This window comes from Rhea pennata, chromosome 14 (genome assembly GCF_028389875.1).
Source record: "Rhea pennata isolate bPtePen1 chromosome 14, bPtePen1.pri, whole genome shotgun sequence".
Lineage (NCBI taxonomy): Eukaryota > Metazoa > Chordata > Aves > Rheiformes > Rheidae > Rhea > Rhea pennata.
The window spans coordinates 20281709-20305091 of record NC_084676.1 but is presented as its reverse complement, the minus strand read 5'-3'; the positions used below and the strand labels follow the sequence as shown (position 1 = coordinate 20305091).

The following is a 23383-nucleotide window of genomic DNA, read 5'->3' as shown; positions in this document are numbered from 1 at the left end:
TTTATTTGATCCACCTTGAAATTGGACAAGAACTTAAAATTCAGCCTAAGAAAGAAAATAAACATGAGGAGAAGCAAAACATCCCATTTGTCTTCTAGGGCTGTCCTTGCTTCACTCACCCTCCTCTGCTTTGAGGATCTCTCGTGGGTGGAGGGTCTGATATAGCCAAAGTGAAACCTTTCCTTACAAGAAAGTACATCTCTTGTGTTCCGCCACCTGGAAAAAGCTGCTGCACCTGGGAGCTAAAGTAACCCGGTAAACGCATCTCTGGGATGCTGATAATGAGTATTTTCCAGCCGCACAATCTGGGGGCTCCAAACCATTCTGATAATGCCAAAGGTAATAAGGATACAAGCAAATTGGAAAAAAAAATAAAATCATGGACTTATCTTAAGTCACAAAGTTCCTACTCCAAGGGTAGAGTATTACTAATCGAGACATGAAGCATAACCTGCCCTGGATCTCACTCCAGAAGGCTGTACGGGAATATATTCAATGTCTAATACTAAACATCCCTCGCCTATCCCATGTCAAATGTGTGTAACGTAACACAAAACTTGTCTAGCTTTTCAGTGAGACTTTAGTACAAATCAACAGTTGAATCCCCATGAAAAAATGGCTTAAAAAAAAAGGAAGCAAAAAAGTTAAAATGAGGTATAGTACAACTCATTCAGCAGTAGTATAGGGGCAAACAAAAAGGTGATTAATAGTGTTCAAAAGTAGAAATTAAATACAAAATTCTCAAGCTGCACTGGAAAGCTGGTAAAAAAGTGGATTCAAGCACATGGCCAGAGAGGTTCAGCAGACAGCTGGCCTGACTTAAAACTGGCAAAAAGGAAAAAACAAGAAAACTCCTTCCACTTCAAAGCAAGGTCTGCTCACATGGCAAATACGATGCCAAAAATGAAGAGGAGGGAAAAAAATAAATTAAAAAAAAAAAAACAAGCACCCCACAGCAAGTTGAAGCTATACCCCTCTGGTTATACAGCATTTCGAAATGGAGAAATCAGCTGCAGATGGGACTTTCTGAAGCTGAGCAGCCTGCGGCACGGTTGCACTCACCACCACAGAGGAACGCAGAACACCCCCGGGACAGTCAGAGCCAGTAGCAGCATCCGCCAGTCTCTGATGAAGTAAGCAAATAGTGGCAGCAACATGTAGCCAATTGCAAAAAATATGCAAACTCCTAATGTAGAGAATATAATACGAACTGACTTGCCAAGAATTTCTGTTCCTGTTCAAAACAAGGGAGTTTGGATTAGCATTTTAACTCTTTCTTTTTAATCACGACTAAATAATTTACTGCATTTACAAAAAGTAATTTACAAAAAAATTTACAAAAAGTAGCTAGAACAATCTTTAAAAAAAGAGCAGTTTCTCTTATAATCCTTAAAGGGACACTGTCAAGGAGTTGCAGTTCAAATTATAAGCAAATTATAGTCCAAAATACACTCAAGGAGTAACAGATCGTCTCTAAGGTGATACTGATCTGGTGGGAGACCCCTCCAGACTGCTGCTGTGCACCTTCCTTGGAAGCAGCCGAGCCACTGAACCAATTCGAAGACCAGCCACAATCTGGTCTTTTCCAATGACCCCAGTAGTCCTGCAGGGTCTGAGACAAAACTGTTTTCAACACTAAACGTAGTTCTAATAGCAACATCTACTCAGTTTCTACGTTATTGCCATCAATATTTGCTCACAGATCTAACACAAGATTAGGAGACTCATGGTTCACTGAATTCTCCTCTGCTGCAAAGGTTGACAAATTAAAAAATGAAACAGTTGACAGTGTCCTTTTAATGAAACCTTGTTTGTTCACATCTCCCAGGAGTATAAATAAGTTTGGAACAGAAAATAAAAGTTACTATGTGGAAATGCATAATGAAATATGAACTCCTCTGTGGTTTGCTCTACGAATCTTGGGATTAAAGAACTGGCCCATGGAGCTCTGCATCCCGTTTCCAGCAGTGGCCAGCGTCAGATGCTCCTGCAAAGGCGTAAAGCCCCCGCGACACGTGGCCTCGCTCTCTACCGCCGTACCGCGGGGACGGGGACCAAACCGACTTTGCTAGTGCAGCCTGCTGCAAACCCATGCTATAGGTTAGCTTGCAGTGACAGAGTTTATGTCGTTTCTTTTTCCTTAGCTGCCAGCCTAGTGGCATGCACCTGGATAGTTAGAGCAGCCCAACTGGGGGGCAGCACCGCGAGCCTTTGATCGAACTGTAAATCTGCCTACGCTTGCTATTGCAAAACTCTCCTGCAGGGGCAAGTGCCGGAGGCTCCAGCTGAACCAAACAGCTCTGCGTGGCCTCTCCTCCTGGGAAAGACTGAGCAGGGCACATTTAAAGTATCTTCACTAGCCTGATTTCCAAAATACTGAGCGCTAGGGTTGTATATTAATCCCAGCCAAACTCTTGGGTGAACTGATAAAAGTTATATTGTCTGCGTATTGCTTCTTGTTGGGCAGAGTAAACACATGCCTGAGACCAAGTCTTCTAGTGCCTGTATTTGAAACATCTTGGCCCTTAGCTTTTTTTAAAGGATGTTTTTTTCCTAGATATCTCAGTGTGAATGTGTTCAGGTTTTCAGTGTGGCCTCAGACTCCATCCTTCATGCTTCTGCCTAGATCATTTCCGCTATGCTGCTTCGCAACCTTTTCTCCATCCTAAGCCTTTAAAAGGAAGCAAACCACCCTGAACGCATGTTCATGAAGAGAATATGCTCTTCACAGAAAAATATATCTATATTAGGATTTTCTCTGAAGCAACCGAACGTCAGATTTGCTGTGCTGCCTCTCCCCTCTTCAGGGTCTCCAGTCTGAAGAGCTTTTAACTCCTTCCCCCAACAAGCTGCATCTGATTTGAAAGAATAAATCTGTGAAGAGGTACAAGCAGTTTGTACTAGATGTGTGTGAGCTTCCCCCTGGCTTAACCGGCCGCCGGCCGAGCTGCAGCAACCGCGCGCTGGGCTGGCCCTGCCTCCCCTCGCCCGCAGGGGTCTGCTCCGCTCATGGCACTCACCCGCCACGATTGCCTTGGTCGCTTGTGACTGCTCGACTGCACCGACAACGCAGCCCGCGTCGCTCTGCGCTTGCCCAGGGCGATAGGGACCTCCCACCGCGTTGCTCAGTGCTATCCTATGAATCCTCGCACAGACCCGACCTCCTCGGCCAGGCGGCTATCTTGGCTCGGGAGCCAGAAGGAGAACAACCATGAATTTGCTGCTTTCGCCCTGGTCCCAGCGCAGTCCTAGCGTAAATCAGAGCAGCCCCGGGGCGCACACTATCCCAGACTGTCCCGTGCAGCATCTGCGGGTTGTGCGATGAGCACTCCTTTCCGCACGGGCTTCTCCCCGCTGCCGGCTGTCGGGAGCCTACACCCATCAGGAAACTCTTTGCTGCTCACTCTGGTCCCCTTGGCTGCTCCAGCCCCACGGAAAAGGGAGAGCAGCGTGCTCTGGGACACTGCCCTGGCTCGCGGCATGGTGCAGCCACTCTTTCCCACGCTTCCCGCCTACCTGGGAAATCTGCTTCTCCCTTACACATGCTCACCCGGGGAGGCACAAAAGCCTTGTGCTGCCCTATTGCAGCCCAGCGACGCACTACGAGCACCAGTAGTAACCGGTAATTCCCCGAAACCGAGCCACTAAGCTACTGAGGAAAGGAAAGACGCCAGGAGTATCCGTGGAGTTTAGAGAAGGAGCAACTCCTGCTTGACTTGATTCAACATCAGCCAAGGTAGATAAGCACAGGCTAAGGACCACAGAGTCTCAGGAGCCTTCGCGACCTGCTCAGCCGGGACGTGGCCGGTTCCCCAAAGCAGCCATTTCGGGATTTAACCTGCAATTCACTGCTGAATGTTTCCACTAAAGAACAGGTCTGGGCATGGCAGAGGACACAGGGTCTTCTGGGGGAAAGAATGCGGATTTACAGTCAAGCGGGAACAGATTTCACCATTGATTTTTTTGGAACAGAAGGCTGCAATATTGGAGGGACAGATCACAGGTTCAAGGATGTAAAACGTGAAGATACCATCTTCTAACAGAGCTTCTGTTCAAGTAACCAGGCATCTCTAAAGGAGTACCGACAAACTGCATCATATGCAGCTCAGTGCCAAGGTAACAGCCAGTTCTCAAAAGTCAAGAACATTGTAAGTCTTCAAAAGCACCTAATTTCTTGTCCAACAAAAAGCCCAGCCTCTGCTTAATAAAATCCAGACGCACCCCCCGTTCTACCTCGTTTCTCTGTGCACTCAGCCAAAGGTCTATGGAAATTTCCGAGCCACTAAGAGCACTGGAAGTGCCACAACTCATCCAGCTTGACCGGGATGCAATTAAAAAGCAGATTATCCTGAACAAACAGGAGGGCCTCAGGAAGTCTGAAGACTATGTTTTAGTTATGTAAATGTTAAAACCCTCAACATTTACTGTTGCATAGAAAACGAAAAAAAATTCCAAAGGCCAAAAAAAATCTATTTAATAGCTACATACATTTTTGGTTTAAAAAAGGGAGTAACTGAACAAATTCACAGTAAGAAAACTGAAAATATGAACTGTTAGGGATAGACAGTGGCAAGGGGATAAATTAAACTGTTGTCTTCTGCTGGTTGCTTTTGTAGACAGGGGCTCTCAGGGATGATACTTGAAACATCGATTCATATGGACCAGGCATGATGTTCAAATGTAGGATTTGTGGCAATTCAAAGCCAACATGATATAACACCTCATGTGCATCTATCTTTCAATTACAATCCTCTACCTTCCCTCCTTCCTCTCCTCTTCCTCAGCCCCCTGACCAGAAAATAACTATTCTGGGACAGTATCAACATGCCTCCACAAACTTAACTGTTGTTTTACAATCTCAGAACTTGAACAGAAAAGTTTTCAGCACAGAAAACAACCTAAAGGCAAGGAAAAATGTTTGAGAGAACTGTCAAAGGAAGCAACTGAGAAAAATCTCTGCAGACGCTCCCGGGCAGCTGAGAAAGGAGACTGTTCTCATGAACGTGGACAGCAGTATTGCAAAACACGCACACAGCTAGTTCGGGCGAGTAAGCTGTAGCAGTGTCCCGGGCGTGCACGGGAAAGCACGTTGTTTTTCTTTTCATGGGTGTATCGTCGTATTTTGCCATGTGCTCCTTGCGGGAAGCGCCGGAGCGTGCCTGGCCACCGGCACCGCTCGGAGCCCCGCGAAGGCGTGCGGAGCCCGGCACCGGTCGGAGCATGCCAAAGGCTCAGATCTGCACGTCTAGGGTGGGGAGGGTCATCCCCCAGAGGTGCCGCTCTCTCCTCCTTGATGACAGATAGCTGATGACTAACTTGAACTAGAACGATAACTTAGAAATGACTTCGAATTAATCCTGTAATTCTGACACCAGCGCTTGAAAAGCGAATATAAAGTATATTCTGCGGCCAAGGCACTGGCGCCGCATCCAAAGCACCTTTCAGCCTGCCCCGTGCCGGGCAGACCGCGAGCCTGTGCCTCCGCGTTAACCCTTGTTTAAGTGTAACAGCAAAACAGAAAGGGAGGCCAGCCGTGCCCCTTAATGCTCCTTGGAAAGACAGCCTAAATCACAAATGTCTTGAAAATAGACCTCTGGATTCTTAGCTAAGTTAAATTTAGAATTGTGATTAAAATTATTCATGCATTTTTCTTGTATCTCCGTATTCTACAAAATGATATTAACTGCCGCATCAAATGGAGAAGCCAGATGAGACTGCTGTTCTCCTAGATGGAGACAGAGATGTAAACTCGGAGTGTGAGTTTAGTCATTGATTCCTTAACTCTGTATTGAAGGAAAAATGTTAGCCTGTCTGAGCATATGTGGATTATTTATAGGAAGGACTATCATTCTCATCCACAAATCAAACTTTTTGCTGTATGTAATATAGAGAAGATATAATCTGTGCAAATACCCTAGTTTATTCTGTATTCTATTTTCCTTTTCAGTTCCAAACTGTATATCAGGGGATATACACTTATTTTAGAAACATGTCATCTTGAAAAATAATACTTGACAAGCAAAACGCCCACAGTACAGTTATGCGATTTCTCCTTCATGGCCAAGACACTAAAGCGAGGAACACTGTTCGTTGCAGCGAGTTACCGTTTCCTGACACTGCTCCCGGCGGCGAACGCAACGTGCTCACAATGAGCTCGCTCAAGAATCTGCTTCTTGCAACGAGGAGAAAATTAGAGCAAAATATACTCCACCTACCCAAAGTCAAATAACTAAATAATTCACAAAAGTGTTACTAAGCAAGATTATTTACCTTAATTTCATTCCAATTTTGTTAATCTATTATTACAAGTGTACTAAGAGAGAAACTCGCAGACCTACCTTTTGTGCATTTAGTTTTAAAGTTTTAGCTTTCTAAAATGAGTACGTGGGGAAAAAATAACACAGAATATTATTTCCTGAAATTCTGAATGAATTCACCCTAGTGCAGACTATGCTGATGACTTCCATGACATTAGAAGCAAGGATTAACCTAGCCCACTGCTTGTGAAGAACAGGTTTTTATCTTCCTGTATTCAGCAACTTAACGCCTTGAGAAGCCATTCAATAAGGTTTTGTCATTGTTTCAGAATTTTTCATTATTTCATCTACTATTGTTTTACATCATTGAAAGTTTCAGTTTGTAACTTGCTAATTACTGAAATAAGGTATTTAATGGAAGTCAGTTCAGTAAGCTTCATCCTTCATTTAAATCGCAGAATCACAGAATCAGTAAGGTTGGAAGGGACCTCTGGAGATCATCTAGTCCAACCTCCCCGCTCAGCAGGGTCACCTAGAGCGTGTTAGACAGGGTTGCATCCAGGCGGGCCTTGAAGATCTCCAGAGAAGGAGACTCCACAACCTCTCTGGGCAACCTGTTATATCAGGCAGTTTACAGCAGAAAATTTGGTTTAAGATGTTTGCTGCCTGATAGTAGGTATTTAGAAAACCCTCTGCCAAAGGGTGCTGGGGCAAGGAAGAGACTGAAACTTCTTTTTTTTATCTCAGACCTGTTTTTTCAGATAACAAACTGTGACACTCTCCTAAACTTTTTTAACCGTTCTCTGAAGAGAAGGGAAATAAGTGTTTAATTCCTGCATCATTTTTTTCTCAAAACCTGTCAAATGCACAGACTATACCTATTCAGAGAGATTCTTTAAAGAATCCAAGAAAAAAATATACTGCTGGCCTAAATTAGGAATCGTACTAGTGATGATTTACTAGTGTCTCTTATTAAATGATGCAGGGTTAGAAGAAGAGGAGGGGAAAAAAAGCACTAGATTAAGCAAACATTTGATATAATGCAGACACATCCATACCCAGTATGAAGGCCACCACGTAGTTCGAGATCTGTCCCATTCCCACTATGAGAAACAGCACTGTGAACATCTCCCAGCTGGTAGAGAAGATCTGCAGGAAACTGAAGCCGGTCTGCACAGCCATAGTGGAGAAGAGGATACTCTTCCTGCCAAACCTTTTGCCAAAAACAAAGGAGAATATTATTGAGGGATCATTCATGTATGGAGCTGGGCTACAGAAGAGGGATGGAGCACATATATGCAGCCCTAAGCTTCCCAGCTTTGAGTTTAGCGGCACACCATTTTCATAAGGATGTAAAAAAGCAAGATTTTTGAGATCCAGGGAATAAACTGAGCTAAGAAATTAAGAGCAGAAACTCCAGGGAGCCAGTAGACAGGGACCAGGGAGAAAGACAACTGCACATAAGTGAGAGAAGCAGGAGGCCTGCAAGCCTCGCAGCCAGAAGTTAGGAAATGATGGGAACGTACAGATGCTGGCATTGACACGTTATGAAAGCAGTGCAGCTTTTCAGAGTTAAACAGCTTTTTCAACTGTTTTCAATCTTTCTCTTGTGAGTCACCATAAATATATCCTCCTCCGCTTGTCTCTGTTGGGATTACCTAGGTTCCTGCAGCAGCATCGGCGAAACCGTTCAGTTACGGGCTTCGAGCAGACCCTTCACTGCCAGAACGCTTCCAAGAGCATTCACCTCCCAGCTGGTACCGAAACGCCCTATCAGCGGCCCGGTGGCAGCGGGGCAAGTGAACCTGCCCCAAAGCCGAAGCCTGCGTGCACCAGGCATTTTCTCAGATGTTCCCGGTAGGCAAATGGCAGCAGAGAGATTTAGTGATTATCTCGTCTGCCTTTCAGACAGTAACGCTCACTGACTTTTGTACTGGGGTCAGAAGGCATCAGATTAAATTCAGATCACATGGAATTTAATACGCGAGGCTTTAAGATTAAAGCTCACGTCAGGTTTCCAAAACCCTGGGCTGAGCAGCTCCAGAAGTTGGTTCCCGTGTAACTCTTTGGAGGTCCTCACGCAGAGGGCGCAGCCAAGCTGTGCGTGGGACCCCACTGCAACCCCGCGGCCAAGGAGACCAACGGGGAAGCAGAAGCTCAGAAGAGGCGCACGTACGCTGCGCCGGGCACTCGTGAGGGCAGAGTAAATGCCGCGGAGATACCTGCCCAATGTCTGTAACATTTGCTTGACATTTTACATCTATGAGTGTCACCTCATTGCTATCCTTTTATGGGTCATCTTTTTTTCTTATTATTGGATACATGTAGTTTAGCTCCATCAAACCATCTTTTCTGTGCAGAGCTTCCTCCCCCTTAAGGGGAAAGGCTTTCTCCTGTCTTACAGCTCCTAGAATGAATTAACATGTTATGAAGAATAACATCTTTATTAGAAAGGATGGCTAAAGAAACAAACTTGGTTGTGAATGCGACCACATCAAGCTACAGAGCAAGGCCATCACCCACCGCAGAGAGCGGTTCCTTCTATCCTGCCGGGTGTGAGCGACCATAAATCTCGGTGTCTGGTGGAACTGGGTTGGGATTTTCAAGGAAACAAAGTCAGTTACCTAATTTTGATGGGACATGAGAAGAACTGGGCATTTAACTCCCTTACGCCTCTTAAAAAATCCACCATCTCTGGCCGTTTTCTGCGCATGCACATCGGTCGGGGCGTAGCAGAGAGGCTTAACTCCAGTCTCTTTAAAAGCAAGTGCAGGAGCAGTGGCTTTACCTGTCGGAGAGCTGCCCCGATACGAAGGAGCCGATGAGCACCCCCACGAAGAACAAGGAGGTGGTGAGCGGCACTTTCCAGTCGTCCTCGCACACCAGGTTCCACTGCAAGAGAAGCGGGAGAGGCTGAGACCTCCAGGCAACGCGGCGTTCAAAGGCATGTGCACCAAAACCCACCGCGGAGCAACGAAACCGGTCGCTTACTGACTGCATGTGCCTGAAAACACGCAGGTTTCAAGGCAGTTTGCTCTTGTTTGCCCACACTTGTGTTTCTGCCTGTCTCCAGCTCCTCAGATGCTGCTATAGGGCCAGCAAAAACGGGAAGAAGCGTGATCAGCTCCCACGGGCAGGTGGAACTGGAGGACACCTCAGGAGGCCGCGGGGCTCCTCCACCCTCTAGGACATGCCGACCCCGGGTTATCAAACCGTGGGGGGTTGATAAAAAGGCACGCATAGAATAAAATCTCGTTCCTCATATTAAAGTGTTTTCAAAGTCTTTTTCATTCTAACAACCTGCAGAGGCAATGCACCGTTCACTGCTCATCCTCGTTAGGGGAACTGGCTTTGACTGCGATTTTAGGACCGGAGCCAACGTGGAATCTTCCACCTCGTAAGAGCCTCTAGTAACCCCAGAGGAGGTTTCCAAACACAGGAGCTGCGTGCTGCGCCGCGGGGCACCCCGGATACAGCCGAGCGTGCCTCTGCCGCGGCTTGCTCCTGCTCAAACGAACGTCCCCCGGTGGAGGCACGCCTGCCAAGGCTGCTCATGCGTACGGACTTCAGACGTGTCGGCCTCCGATTAGGTAATTCTGCCACGAAGGTAAGCTAATTAGACCTCAGATCAAAGTACACCGCAGTTTTAATAATTAGCTTTGATATCAGAGAGCGGGGCAATCTCCTCTACCACGACGTGCCCTTTGCGACGGGGCGATGAGGTGCCCAGGCATCTCCGCAGGCAGGAGCAGCAGAAAACCGCGCGGGCACGTGAGCTGAAAGCTCCTCTGTGGGCTGCTCAAACTTTTGTCTGCTCTTCATCCAAGTTGCAGACAACAAAAAAGAGCAACTCTTGCATTAAAAAAAGATCCAGACACCATCTGACAGCAGTTGAGTCCTGCCAAAGCTACTCGGAGCGATCAACGGGTCAGCGTCGGGATCCCCCTGCCACCGGCGCTGCTTGGGAGCAAACCCGGCAAAAACAAACCTCAGCCCGAACGAAGACTCGGTGCGCTCTGATGCAGTGTGCTCTGGACCGTAGTTTAAGAGAATCAATGCCTGTTTCAGGAATTCAGGAAACCAGAATGAAGTCGCCCCGCGGCGGCGGGGCGGGTGCTGCGTGCAGCCCGTCCCCTCAGCTTGCAGGGCAAAGCAGCCCGAATAACCCCGGCAGCCAAGCTGCGAAGTGCAGCCCACGGCCGCTGCCGAAAACCGCACACGAACGCGCGGCCGGGTGAAGGGGAGACTCGGGCCTGATGAACGGAACGTCCCTCAAATGCTTAAATCTGATTAACAGCAGACAGAAATATTTCATTTCTGTACAACGTTTTCTAGTCACTGCTGGAAAAAGGAAAAAAGAAACAAGGCCGATAGACGTGGACTAGGCCTGGGTGTTTATCTGTGTTTGGCTCAGTTGTGTTTGATAAGACAGAAGTGTTTGCATAAGGAAGGCTCTGATGCCTTCAAGGATGGTGATAGTCCTGAAAAAAAAAATCATCTGTAGAACAGTTCTGTTTTCAAGGAAAAGTGTCTGTTTCACATGTAAGAGAAAACGGAGATTTCTGTAAAGAAACTTGCTGGAAATCAAGCCCCACATTAAAATAAAGCAAAATTCTGCAATGCAGCTTCCTGAAAGCTGGCGTGAAAGGAAATCGAGCTTTTTACCTGACAAAAGCAGGGGAAAAGGAAACGGGAAGGCAGCGACGGCCCGTGCGCACGGCGCAGCCCTGCTGAGCGCCTCGGGCCACGTCCTCGCCCGGGCCGGCACCCGCGAGCCGCCTCCCCGCCGCCGCCGCCGCCGCCGCCGCCGCCGCCGCCGCGTTCCCCACGCGAAGATTGTCCGGAAACAAAACGTTCCCTCCTCGGGCACGAGGAGCTGCGGGAATGTCACTCGAAAGTACCGCTGGAAATTATGAACGCTGGACACATTTTTGCATTAAATAATTTGTTTCTCTTGCTTTTTCAGTACGTGATTCATTTAGCATGCAATAGTCTACATTTTCCCCCTCAAACACAAAACAAATGCACGAAAGTTGCACCTCAGGAGTCTACCAGCGTCCCTCGAGCGCGTCGACGAGCAAAAGCTCCGCAGGGACCCAGGCTGCGATTTGGCAGTGCCCAGATCTTCGGGAAAGCTCACCCACCGCCTGAGGGTCCCGTGGAGAGCGGAGAGGCCAAAGGTTCCCCGAATACCCCGGGCGGCGCTGCTTGGTACATTCAGCACGAATCTAGCGAAACGGATAAATAACACGGCGGCAAAATTTGCAGATGAAGCCAACTATTATTCAGGATATTAAAATGCAAGACGAGCTCCCCAAAACTGCCGAGGAACCCCACGGTACCGACAGCAGCCAGCAACGGAGCGAATGAAATTGAAGACGGCGTGGGAGATGGCGAACCCCGGCTGTGGGAGAGGTGACTTCCTCCCCAGCGATGGGCTTCAGATGACCTTTTATCACTCCTAAGGGAAGCACAGGAGACTTATCGCTAGTCCCCAGGGCTTTCGGTGCTCGCTGCCCTACGAGCACAAGAGCAACATGCTGGCTGCAGGCCCAGCTATTGGGATGAACTTGCTCCCAGAGGACACTGCAAACGCTGAGATACAAGTTCATCCTTCTCTGCTAGGCGCTTAGGAGTTGAAGCATTTGAGATATGCAACTGCTGATGTCCAAGTTCAACCACAATGCAGAGGATAAATATCTCAGAGCGAGATATCTGGGATGGCTGGATGTTCACGTTGGGATCTGATGGGTTGGGGTGGCCTTCTCCGGACAGTCACAAACCCCGATCCAGCCCAGCTGCAGGCCCTGCCTCCAAAACAAAGTGCTACTGCTGGAAACCACAAAGCTTCCCGCCAGCCTTGCACGTGCCCCAGCGGCCCGGGCTGAGAGCTCACCGGTGACGGCCCCTTCCCGGCGCGACGCCGGCGGCCCGGCCATAGCGGCCAGCAGCTAAACCCCAACGCTCAACGCTTGCCATTTCTTAACTGCGTCACCACCGGGCATTTCACTCTGCAGCCTGACAGTGCAGCGGCTGCTTCTCGACTTTCAGACTTCAGACATTCAAGGTTAAACGTTAACATTTTTTAAATGCCTACACTGCACCAAAGGCACTTTGACTACTAAATAAAACCAGCTAAATAATATTTACTCATGAAACTAAGTTGCTTCCTGCATTTTATTGGTGCCAAATGCCTCCTACGTAGCTGTTCAAGTCTACTCTTTCCTAGGGCATACTGTGTATGCTGCGAAAATTAACTATGCAATATCAGTTCTTTAAGGTTTGCAGGATGTGGCCGGCTGAACATACAACAACTGGCTGGATAGAGAAAATGCAGATAAATGAACTCACTGCATCCAACCAGAAAACGAACAAGCCAATTAAATCCATTTGACCATTTTAGGTCAAATATCACAAAGTGCCCAGGACCTGAACCGTGATTTATAAAGCTCGGCATGGACAGATACACCTCGTCTTCTATAAAAATGCAAATTTTCCTCCTCTAATGGCATTCACACGGAGGAAAACTTCCACCCTGTCCTTACACAGCGGTGGAGCAGGCGCAAAGCGGAGAGGCAGGATTTCCCCAGTGTCACCCTCCTGGCGCCGGCGGCCTCACGAGCGGCCCCGGCTGCCTCGGGACACGGCGAAAGGCGGCGTGTTGCACATCTCCCTCGGCAGGTCGCGTCAGTCCGAGCTCGACGTCAGCGCCGACGGCTGCTTGAGCAGCGGTGCGGGACCAGTCTCGCCGGCGCTGCTCCGGCACCAGGCAGCTGCGGACGCCGGAGCGGGCCAGGGTTTCCCCGTGCTCGGTGCAGGACGCGAGTCCTGCTGCGCTCCGGGCTCCCACCTCCTGCGAGCACGGATCAGGGCATCTACCCTGCTCGCAGGAGCCCCCGGGGAGGTTTCGCAGCCTCCCTGCGCCGCTCTGTCGATGCTCAACCGTCCTCAAAGGCAGGAAGGTTTTCTTAAAATCTCCACGTCTCCGTGGCAGGTCAGGCGAGCTGCTTCCCTCGGAGGCGCTCGCGGGCACGGAGGCGAACGAGGCGGGCGGACGCACCTTTGCTCTTCCACCCTCCCAGGCCTCCGCAACGCTGCTCCATCCCAGAGCTTCTGTCCAGATTCCCCGGCATCCCGGGCTGACCGTGAACCGCGGCATCCTCTCCGCGGGGAGAGGTTCTCACCCAACCCTGCCCGGAGGCTTTCGACGAACCAGTTCGTTGGGAGACGGTCGCAGGACGGCGCCCAAGCCCTGCCGCACGGAGCCCGTACTCCCGCGCAGCGCGTCCTCCCCCGGGACGGTTTTAGTGCCGACGCTCAGCTCTTGTCATGAGCACGGGAAGACGGGGTGATCCAATATAGCTGTTCGGTTACTGTAACACTAAAATTACAACGTTGCTGTAATCACAACATAGATTTTTTCCTAAATTAACTGCAGCTACAACTTCCAAACTATCTTTACTTGAATAATTATTCATTAACCCACAAATAAGTAATTCTGCAAAGTCCCTGGCTAAGCATACCAGAAAGCAAAGTTCATTTAAGCTTCAAGTCAAATGCTTTTACCTCTAGATATACAAACTGCGTGGGAAGAACACCATTTAATCACTTTACGATCATCAGATACCTCAAAGCCCTTCCCATGAACTACCTCACTGTGGGCTTATGGAGCAGCAAGTTCTGCCCGACCCTGCCAGCAAGGAACACTACAGATCTACAAGTTTTCTGAAAATCACCAAGCAGAAATAATAGAGAAGACCTTCCTCATTGCCAGAAGTGAAAGTGCCATCTGATTTTATTAATCAGAAACCACTAATTAACCGTCCTGAATATCAGCCAGATCACATCAAAGAAGAAAAAGCTAATGCAGATTTGTAAAAAGGAGTAAGGCTATAAAATCTGGAAAATTGGGCCATGCATCCAAGAGTAAATCTGAAGACAAACAGCTCAAGAGAAATTCAAAATATTCTCTGTTGTCATGACTGCAGCAGCAGCGTGGTCTACATCTCCTGAGTGTGCTGTATCACGAGTACCAGACCTCGCCATGGGACCATCTCCACCCCATCCATCAGGGATGAAGAAGAGCAGATGCCTCCATGCCAAAGCACAGAACAGGCTACTAGTTTGGTAGGTCTACTGAAACACTACTGAGAAAAAGCCATAAAGGAACAGAAAATCTCTTCAGACACCTTCAAACCACGGCAACCAGCTTTCAGCTTCCAATACGGAGGGTGCCCATCACAGACCATTGCTGCCCATGGCTTTGGGGAAGCACCCTCTGCTAACCATGAGTTCCCCGTTTGATTGCACACGTGGGGACATGCACATCCCATCGTGGCAGACACTGAAGCAAGCAGCCTGGTCCCTGCTTTCAAGAGGGACATCCCAGAAACAGCAAGAAGCTCAGAGGCCTTGCAGGAAGGAGCAACATTTTGGCCAGAATCTGCTGAACAACAGCACGGGATTTTTCCCCAAATCCTCCCCCGCGGGCAGGGCTGATCACTACCTTTTCAGTGCTTTTTGCAGACTACTCATGGGTCAGCTCTCCTGGCATTTGCTTCTTCCCAGAAGCCCAGTCAAAGCTTTTGGCTTCCACCTTCATGGAAGAGTCAACTTCAGTGCTGGGAAAACGGGTCTGGACAGAGTAACGTGGACGAGAGGTGGGCAGCCTCCAGCCCAGCCTTCCTCACCAGCGCCGCCCTTGGCAAGGGGGTGCGGAGGTTTTGGGGGGTACGTGCCGTGTTTCTGGGTGGGGCGAGCAGGCAGGCAGCCTGCATCCCAGGGAGCGGAGGGGACCTGGGGGGAAGGCAAGGGAAGACAGGAAGACCCAAGGGAATTAATTGCATGTTAACACCTCTCCTGGAGAGGCAAAACGCAGTGCTTCTGCCGTAGCCTATAATGACAGTCAGCTCTGAGCACAGTTATCTGGAATTAACACAGAAGCTGGTTAAGTTTCAGAGGAAACAATAATTCATATGTTAAAATTTAAATTCATTTTATAGCAGAGACAATAGAAGACACGCGGTCTCTGGGACAACCGCTCTCGCTCATGCGCCATCCCCGCGAGCGAGACCGATGTTGGACAACGTGGCACAGCAAGCACTTAACCGGGCACTGTCGAGCTTTGCTCCTCAACTGATTTCTAGAACTGAAGATGTGTTTTCACTGAGCTTTTCTGACGGCTTCTCATTGCTAATACAGTGAAAACTGCTGGCCACAACAATAATCATCCAAAGTTTAACTGAACTGCCTCTTTTCATCAATTCTTGTTTTCCTTGTTTAAAAACTGAATTCAGATTTTTTTTCCAAATGTTCTAACCAAAACAAGTATCTTTATTTTCCATCTGGCTTCCAGATGGAAACCCGGCAGTTGGCTTCCATCACCTTCATTTGCAATCGCCTCTCTGGTGCACCCCGGTAAGGGCAGATCCAGCTCCCACAACAAACCCCCCCTGCGGGGTCCCGTCCGGATCAGGCACCAAAGGTTCTCGCTCGGCACCTGCCAAGACAAGTTGTCGCAACCCCCTTCATTAAGGCAGATTAGTTTTTCGTCTCCTTTTGCTTCTTTCACCGCCTGCCTCGGAGTGGCTGATAGCTCCAGCCCGCAGCCGAAGCGTTTGCAAGCACACCTGGACAGTCCAGGCTGCTTCCCGTGGGCCAGACACGGGTTTAGCGGTGACAGCGGTTCCCTCCGCGTCCCCGGGGCTGGCGGTGCCGCATCCCGGGGCAGAGGCGCTCGGCGCCCGCAGCGGGAGTGTTGCCCGCTGCAGCCCTGCGCCTGGCCACGGCAGGACGCAACCGCCCACCCAAGCACCTGCAGCAACCCCAGGCAAACCCGGCCTGGCAGGGTGCCCCGGCCCACGAGGAAGCCGGTTCCCTCGGGGGGGCGACACCGAGGTCACGGGCGACGGCGGGACGCGTGGGCCACCCTCCACCTGCCTCCTGCGAGCAGCTGAGAGCAGCCCCGGGGACGCGGGGCTCGGAAGCGGCCTGGCGCGGTGGCCTTGCTGCTCGCCCGCCGGCAGCCCCGTGATGCGCGGAGGAGAAGGGCTTTGGGGACATCCCTGCTTTTGCACCGCGCTATCCGCCCCCCCCCCGCCACCACCCCCCGCCGAAGAAAGGAGGCCGCCTGGGGTCTTTGCTGGCCGCCCCCGGCGCAGCCCCGCACCTCGCTGACGATGGTGGAGCGGTAGACGTCGCGGCTGTACTCCCAGCCGTCCAGGCACCGCTCCTGCTCCAGCGCGCCCAGCTCCACGTCGGCGCCCGGCCGCAGCCCCAGCGCCGAGAAGTTGGCGAGCGCGGCCAGGCGGTAGCGGCGGCAGCGGCTCGGCGCCGCCCGCCCGTCGCGCAGCTCCAGCGGGATGCTGGCGTTGCGCCACTCGCCGCTCAGGTTGGCGCCGCGGGGCACCGCGCACCGGTGCTCGGGGGTGCCCGCCAGGAAGACGGCCGACATCCCGTTGAAGCCGTTGGGGATGATGCTGGCGCTGAGCAGGAAGAAGACGAGGCGCTGGAAGCGGCCCCACTCGCCCAGGAAGGCGCTGACCTCGTCGTAGTCGCGCATCGCGCGGCTCCTGCGCGGCTCCCGCGCGGCTCTGCGCGGCCGCCGGCCCCGCTCCGCCCCGCCCCGGCCCGGCCCCGCGGGGGGCGGCGCGGAGCTGCGCGGAGCTGCCCCCCCCCCCCCCCCGCGGCATCCCGCACCCATCGCAGCGCGGCTGCCGCGGCGCGGCCGGAAAGGATGCGGGGCCGGCGGCGGGCGGCGGGCGGGGAGCGGGGGCGGCTCGGGGCCCGCGGCGCGGCGCGGCGCTGCGCGCCCGCGGCTCGCCCGGCGCCGGGCAGCGCTGCTGGCGGGGCGATGCCGCCGCGCGGCACCGCGCAGGCGGAGCGGCTCGGGGCGCGCAGCCCGCGGCGCCAGCGCCTCCTGCGGAGCGGACGAGGGAAACGCAAGCGGGAGCGAAGCCGGCTGCGCGGGTCGGCTGTGCCCGCGCTGGCGGGGCCCGAAAACCTGCCATGGCCCCGCGCTTGTCCCTCCCCGGGGCCGGGGCCCGCAGCTCCCCCCGCCCCGGAGGCTTTTGGTGCTCTGCTTTCCCAACTGCTTTACGCGTGATTCCTGCTTTTACCTGGAATAAGACGCTCGGGTGGCTGGTAAAGCCACTGGAGAAAGCCGAGCCGTGCCGGCCGCTTCCGAAGCAGCCAAAAAGGTGGTGTACGAATCGCGCAGAGCTGCTGCGTTGCCCCTCGCCCGGCGCAGCAGGCCCCGGCTGCCAGCAGCATTCGCCGCGAAACGGCAGAAGTACTAACCGGCCGCGGCCGCGCACCCCTGGGAGCGGGGCGCAGCAGCCCCCCGCGAGCAGCCCCCCTGCCCGAAACGCTGCCCCAGCAGCTGGGCGGGAGGGGCCCTTCGCTGGCTGCCTTGGGGCTTTCTTTGTTTTGTTTTTTAAAAGCAGCCAGCAAAAGGGGAGTGCTTCGGCGAGCACGTTGGAGGAGGCAGCGCGGGGCCGCGCGGGCAGGTGGCACCGCCGGCGGGGAGCGAGGGCGGCCGCGGCGGCCGGGAGATGCTGCGCGGTTCAGCCGGCCCCAGCTCGCCGGCAGGCAGCGGCCGGGATCGCACCAAAAACGTGCTGGGCACGGCAGCTCCTTGCAGCAAATACGCAATTGTCTGTATTAACAGCACATTAGTAAAAATAATAATTATTCAGAAAATAGTAGTTATTTGTCTACATCAGAACAATCTGCAATGCTAATAAATAATTGTGGCCAGACTGCAAAGCTGCAGGATCGGAGGGAAACAGGCGGCGGATATAATGTATTCAGGTTTATCCAGTTTACCAATGATCCCTAATGCATCAGGTTTAACAGAAATGCCACTGGGTTTCCCCCTTTATAGTGAAGATATATGAATTAGCAGGGCGAGAAATACTTTGTGATCTCGCAGCATCCTGCTGCCGCAGCAGCGCCTCGCTGCTGCCCGCTAGCGCCTGTTCGGAGCGGGCAGCAAGTGCCCAGCGCGACGCTGCTCCGGGGAGTCGTTACCTCGCGGGAAGCGGCTCCGAGAGCCGTCGCGACCGTCGCCCGGTACCGGTACCAGCAGTGCCGCACGGACCCTTCCCGCCTCTGGGCAAACTAGCACCCGACATGCTGCCCGGCGCCCGGCACGCAGCCGTGCCGCCGGTGCCATCCCGGCACGCAGCCCGGCACGGCGCTGCCGGCAGCCCCCCCGGGCCGTGGCTGCGGGGGAGACGCCGGGGCAGCCGGGCAGGGCCGGGCGGGTCTGCCGGTGCCGCCGGCCCTGCTGCTCCGGGCGCTTGCAGGGGCCTCGCTGCCTGCTCGCACGGTGCCCAGGCCTTGCTGCCTGCTCGCACGGTGCCCAGACATCGCTGCCTGCTCGCACGGTGCCTGGACATCGCTGCCTGCTCGCACGGTGCCCGGACAGCGCTGCCTGCTCGCACGGTGCCCGGGCCTCGCTGCCTGCTCGCACGGTGCCTGGACATCGCTGCCTGCTCGCACGGTGCCCGGACAGCGCTGCCTGCTCGCACGGTGCCCAGACATCGCTGCCTGCTCGCACGGTGCCCGGGCCTCGCTGCCTGCTCGCACGGTGCCTGGACATCGCTGCGTGCTCGCACGGTGCCCGGACAGCGCTGCCTGCTCGCACGGTGCCCGGGCCTCGCTGCCTGCTCGCACGGTGCCCGGACAGCGCTGCCTGCTCGCACGGTGCCCGGGCCTCGCTGCCTGCTCGCACGGTGCCCGGACATCGCTGCGTGCTCGCACGGTGCCCGGACATCGCTGCGTGCTCGCACGGTGCCCGGACAGCGCTGCCTGCTCGCACGGTGCCTGGACATCGCTGCCTGCTCGCACGGTGCCCGGACATCGCTGCCTGCTTGCACGGTGCCCGGACATAGCTGCGTGCTCGCACGGTGCCCGGACAGCGCTGCCTGCTCGCACGGTGCCTGGGCCTCGCTGCCTGCTCGCATGGTGCCTGGACAATGCTGCCTGCTTGCACGGTGCCCGGACATCGCTGCGTGCTCGCACGGTGCCCGGACAGCGCTGCCTGCTCGCACGGTGCCTGGACATCGCTGCCTGCTTGCACGGTGCCCGGACATCGCTGCGTGCTCGCACGGTGCCCGGACAGCGCTGCCTGCTCGCACGGTGCCCGGGCCTCACTGCCTGCTCGCACGGTGCCCAGGCATCGCTGCGTGCTCGCACGGTGCCCGGGCCTCGCTGCCTGCTCGCACGGTGCCTGGACAGCGCTGCCTGCTTGCACGGTGCCCGGACAGCGCTGCCTGCTCGCACGGTGCCCAGGCCTCGCTGCCTGCTCGCACGGTGCCCGGACAGCGCTGCCTGCTCGCACGGTGCCCAGGCCTCGCTGCCTGCTCGCACGGTGCCTGGACATCGCTGCCTGCTTGCACGGTGCCCGGACATCGCTGCGTGCTCGCACGGTGCCCGGACAGCGCTGCCTGCTCGCACGGTGCCCGGGCCTCGCTGCCTGCTCGCACGGTGCCCAGGCCTCGCTGCCTGCTTGCACGGTGCCCGGACATCGCTGCGTGCTCGCACGGTGCCCGGGCCTCGCTGCCTGCTCGCACGGTGCCCGGACAGCGCTGCCTGCTCGCACGGTGCCCGGGCCTCACTGCCTGCTCGCACGGTGCCCAGGCCTCGCTGCCTGCTCGCACAGTGCCCGAGCCTCGCTGCCTGCTCGCACGGTGCCCAGGCTTGCACGGGTGCTCCTGGCGTGGTGACGATCCACACGCAGCTGCTGCTGTGGAGAGACGCGGAGCCCCGACCGAAGCAGCACGTTGGGAAGCGCGGAGGGCAGCAGCGCGGCACGGTGCGTGAGCGCGGCCACGGCTGCGCTGCCGCGGGGGGCCCTGCCCCGCGAGCCGGCGGCCGGGCGGGGGGTCCTCGCGGTGCACATTTCCTGTTGGAAATGCCTGGATATTTCGCTTTCCATCGCTAGATGGTGCAGGAGGAAGGCGCAGAGGGCAGCAGCGCTGCCTGTGCTGCCTGTGCTGTGCTGGGGCTCGGCCTGCCCGTGCCCCTGCACCCCGCATAACCCCTGCACCCTGCGCAGTCCCTGCACCCTGCACAACCCCCGCACCCTGCACAACCCCTGCACCCTGCTGCACCGCCTGCACCCTCTGCATCCCTGCAGCTCCCTGCACCCTGCACAGTCCCTGCACCCCCTGCACCCCCCAGCCCCTGCAGCCGCTGCACGCTGGGCACCCCGCAGCCCCGGTGTGCAGAGGAATTTTGTTTCCCGGAGTAATTAGGAGGAGCCTGCCGTGCGGGGCAGCGCCCAGGGGCAGGGGAGGAGGGAGCATTTCGGCCACCCCTCAGCTAGGGTCTCTTCAGGGCCCCCAGCCGCCTTCCAGCTACAGAAGTCGAGCCAAAATTCCAAACAAAAGTGGCAGGAAAATAAAGGCGAGGGGGGTGGTGGAGAGGACGCCCCAGGTCGGAAACCTGAACGATGATACATGGGAAAAGGCGAACGGTTAGAACCGGGAAGGCTTTGGCGGCCGAGGCCCTCGTGGAGCTCGTGCCGGCGCCGCGTGGCTGGTGCCCCACGCGCTGCCCCAGGGCACGGGAAAATCCCGCGTTTCCCAGCCTCCACTGCCCCACGCGCTGCCCCAGGGCACGGGAAAATCCCGCGTTTCCCAGCCTCCACTGCCCCACGCGCTGCCCCAGGGCACGGGAAAATCCCGCGTGTCCCAGCCTCCACTGCCCCACGCGCTGCCCCAGGGCACGGGAAAATCCCGCGTTTCCCAGCCTCCACTGCCCCACGCGCTGCCCCAGGGCACAGGAAAATCCCGCGTTTCCCAGCTTCCGCCACTGCTCTGTGAGCTCTCCCGATGTTTTCAGCGCTGGAGGGGCAGCAGGGAAAGTGTCAGGGCTGGGATGCAGGATGTGGGATGCAGGCATGTGAGATGCAGGATGCAGGGATATGGGAAGCAGGATGCAGGGATGCAGGGATGTGGGATGCAGGGATGCAGGATGTGGGAAACAGGATGCAGGGATGCGGGATGCAGGATGTAGGGATGCAGGGATGTGGGATGTGGGAAGCAGGATGCAGGGATGCGGGATGCAGGGATGCGGGATGCAGGGATGCGGGATGCCCGCCAGCGCGGCATGGCAGGGTTTGCAGTAGGAAGGCCGCGTGGAAACCACCTCGCCTGCAAACAGGGATGACGGTGCCGGCGGGGCAGGTCTCACCGGGCGCCCTCGGCACCACGGCTGTCCCGGCTCTTCCAGGCTCTGGGACCAGACAGTGTCTGAAAATTAAAGGAAGCTGCTTTGCCTCTCTATTCCGGTTGAAAGGCACCAAAAGGATGAAAACAAAAATAAGCGTTTTCAGGGCGCTGGCGTGGCGTGGTGGGAAAGGCGTGGGAACCGCGGCTCTGGCGGCTTCTCGGACGCCCTGGGTGCGAACGCTGCAAGAGCCACTGGTGAAATTTCTGCACTGTTTCTGCAGACCGCCCGCCCCGATCCAGGCGCCCCGAGCGTGCCGGGCAGCGTGGAGCAGCCCCTCGCACCGCCGCGGAGCCAGCCGGGAGCAGAGAGACCCGGCAGCACCCCGCGGGAAACGTGGTGCGCTCGGGCTGCGGCGGGGGGCTGGGCCGCCCGCGACGCCGCCCCGGGCACCCACGGGGGCCGCGCGCGGGGCAGAAGCGACTCCGCTCCGCAGGCGCGGCACCGGGCCGGCCTCTCGCTCTGCTCGCCGTGCCGCGCGCCCTGCTTCGTGCAGCGCTCGTGCTGCGCGTCTACCTGCGGACCGCGCTATCGTGGCAGTCCGCTTCGGGGTACGCGCCGTGCTCCGAAAAAAAGAGAAAAATCAAATAAATAAAGAGGGTGACTTCATGCTTTACGGGGAACATTTTTACAGATGTGGTTTAGGAAAAATATTCCGCAGGAAAAAATCAGCAACATGTGCAGACAGTCTGCTGGCGACGCCGGGGAAGCGGCTCGGCCGCGGCGCGCGCCGGGGCTGCGGCGTCTGGCGGGGCCGCGCTTTCCACGACCCGGCAAGCGGAGACCGTGCTGGAAGGCAGGACAGAAACGCTGCCTCCGAGCAAGCTCGGGGCCCTCTCCGGCCTCGGTGCCCATTGGGTTCAGGCACTCAGGAGCGAAAAGCACCTCCCGCCAGCACTGGCCTCCCAGACGGACCCGCGGCGCGGGAAGCAGCAGGGACAGTTTGCCCGGGACGTCTGCTGGCCGCTAGGTCCCCCGCCGCGGCGAGCCCCCTTACAGCGGCTCCCGGGCTGCTCCGGGAGCTAGGGATCGTCCCGGTTATTTCTCTCCCCTTTTAAATGTTTCTGTCCTTTTTGCAGCCCTGTAATAAAGAGCAGAGATAAGGCCATGACAGCTACCAGCAGTGGCTGCACGTTCCTTAATTCACACCGCGTCCCTGGTCGCCGAACGCCCGTCACCCCGCAGCACGGACGGCAGAAGGGGCCGAGCCTCACTCACGCAGCAACGAGCAGCTTCGCAAAACCATCCGAGACAACGTCCTTCCCTCAGGACAAGGGCTGTGCCACAAAGCACGTTTAACTCCTGAACTCTGATCCACCCCAGATCCTGATGCAAGGAGCCACTCAGGCCCTTGGCCATCACCCGTTAACCACTGCAAGTTACGGTCCATTCTGTCGGAAGTTGCAGGTTGCATCTCTTGCAGTGGATCTTGCCAACGTTTACTCAACTTGAGCAAATTCATCCCTTTAAATGCAAGACGGTGCCCCTTCCCCCACCTCTAAAGTAAGCGAGAAGCATAGAGCAAGTTGGCAACACGTTACACAAGCTAGAGGCACTGCAGAACATGCAAAGAATATGCCATTGCTTTCCTGAAACAGAAAAGAGCTGGTAAGATTATGTTTGCATGAAGAATTAGGAAAAAAAAATAGCAAACTGATAAACTCAAAGAAAATCCTCATCTGTTTAAGACTAGAACGGCCAGACCATTTGGCCCATGCCTCAGCCCACCGCTGCAAAGAGATCCGAGCTGCACGACCCAGCGCTTCACCCGAGCGCCACGCGGGGCCTCCTTGGCTGGACGCAGAGGGAGCTTCACCACGCACGTGCTTCGGCAAGAGGGAAACCTCAGCAAGGGATGAAGCAAGGGCCAAACTAAATAACGTGAGACA

General features: G+C 54.9%; 1 protein-coding gene across 1 annotated transcript in view; it reads right to left on the bottom strand.

Annotated features, from left to right (window-relative positions):
- The window catches only part of SLC22A4 (solute carrier family 22 member 4), a 31371-nt gene extending 14541 nt beyond the window's left edge, over positions 1–16830 (bottom strand). Inside the window, exons 1-4 of the mRNA XM_062587129.1 lie at positions 16426–16830; positions 9046–9149; positions 7316–7470; positions 1063–1234 (exon numbers count right to left, since the gene is read on the bottom strand). Coding sequence (XP_062443113.1) covers positions 1063–1234; positions 7316–7470; positions 9046–9149; positions 16426–16818 — 824 coding nt within the window. The 5' untranslated portion in view covers positions 16819–16830. The remainder of the gene's footprint in view (positions 1–1062; positions 1235–7315; positions 7471–9045; positions 9150–16425) is intronic.
- Between the last annotated feature and the right edge of the window lie 6553 nt (positions 16831–23383).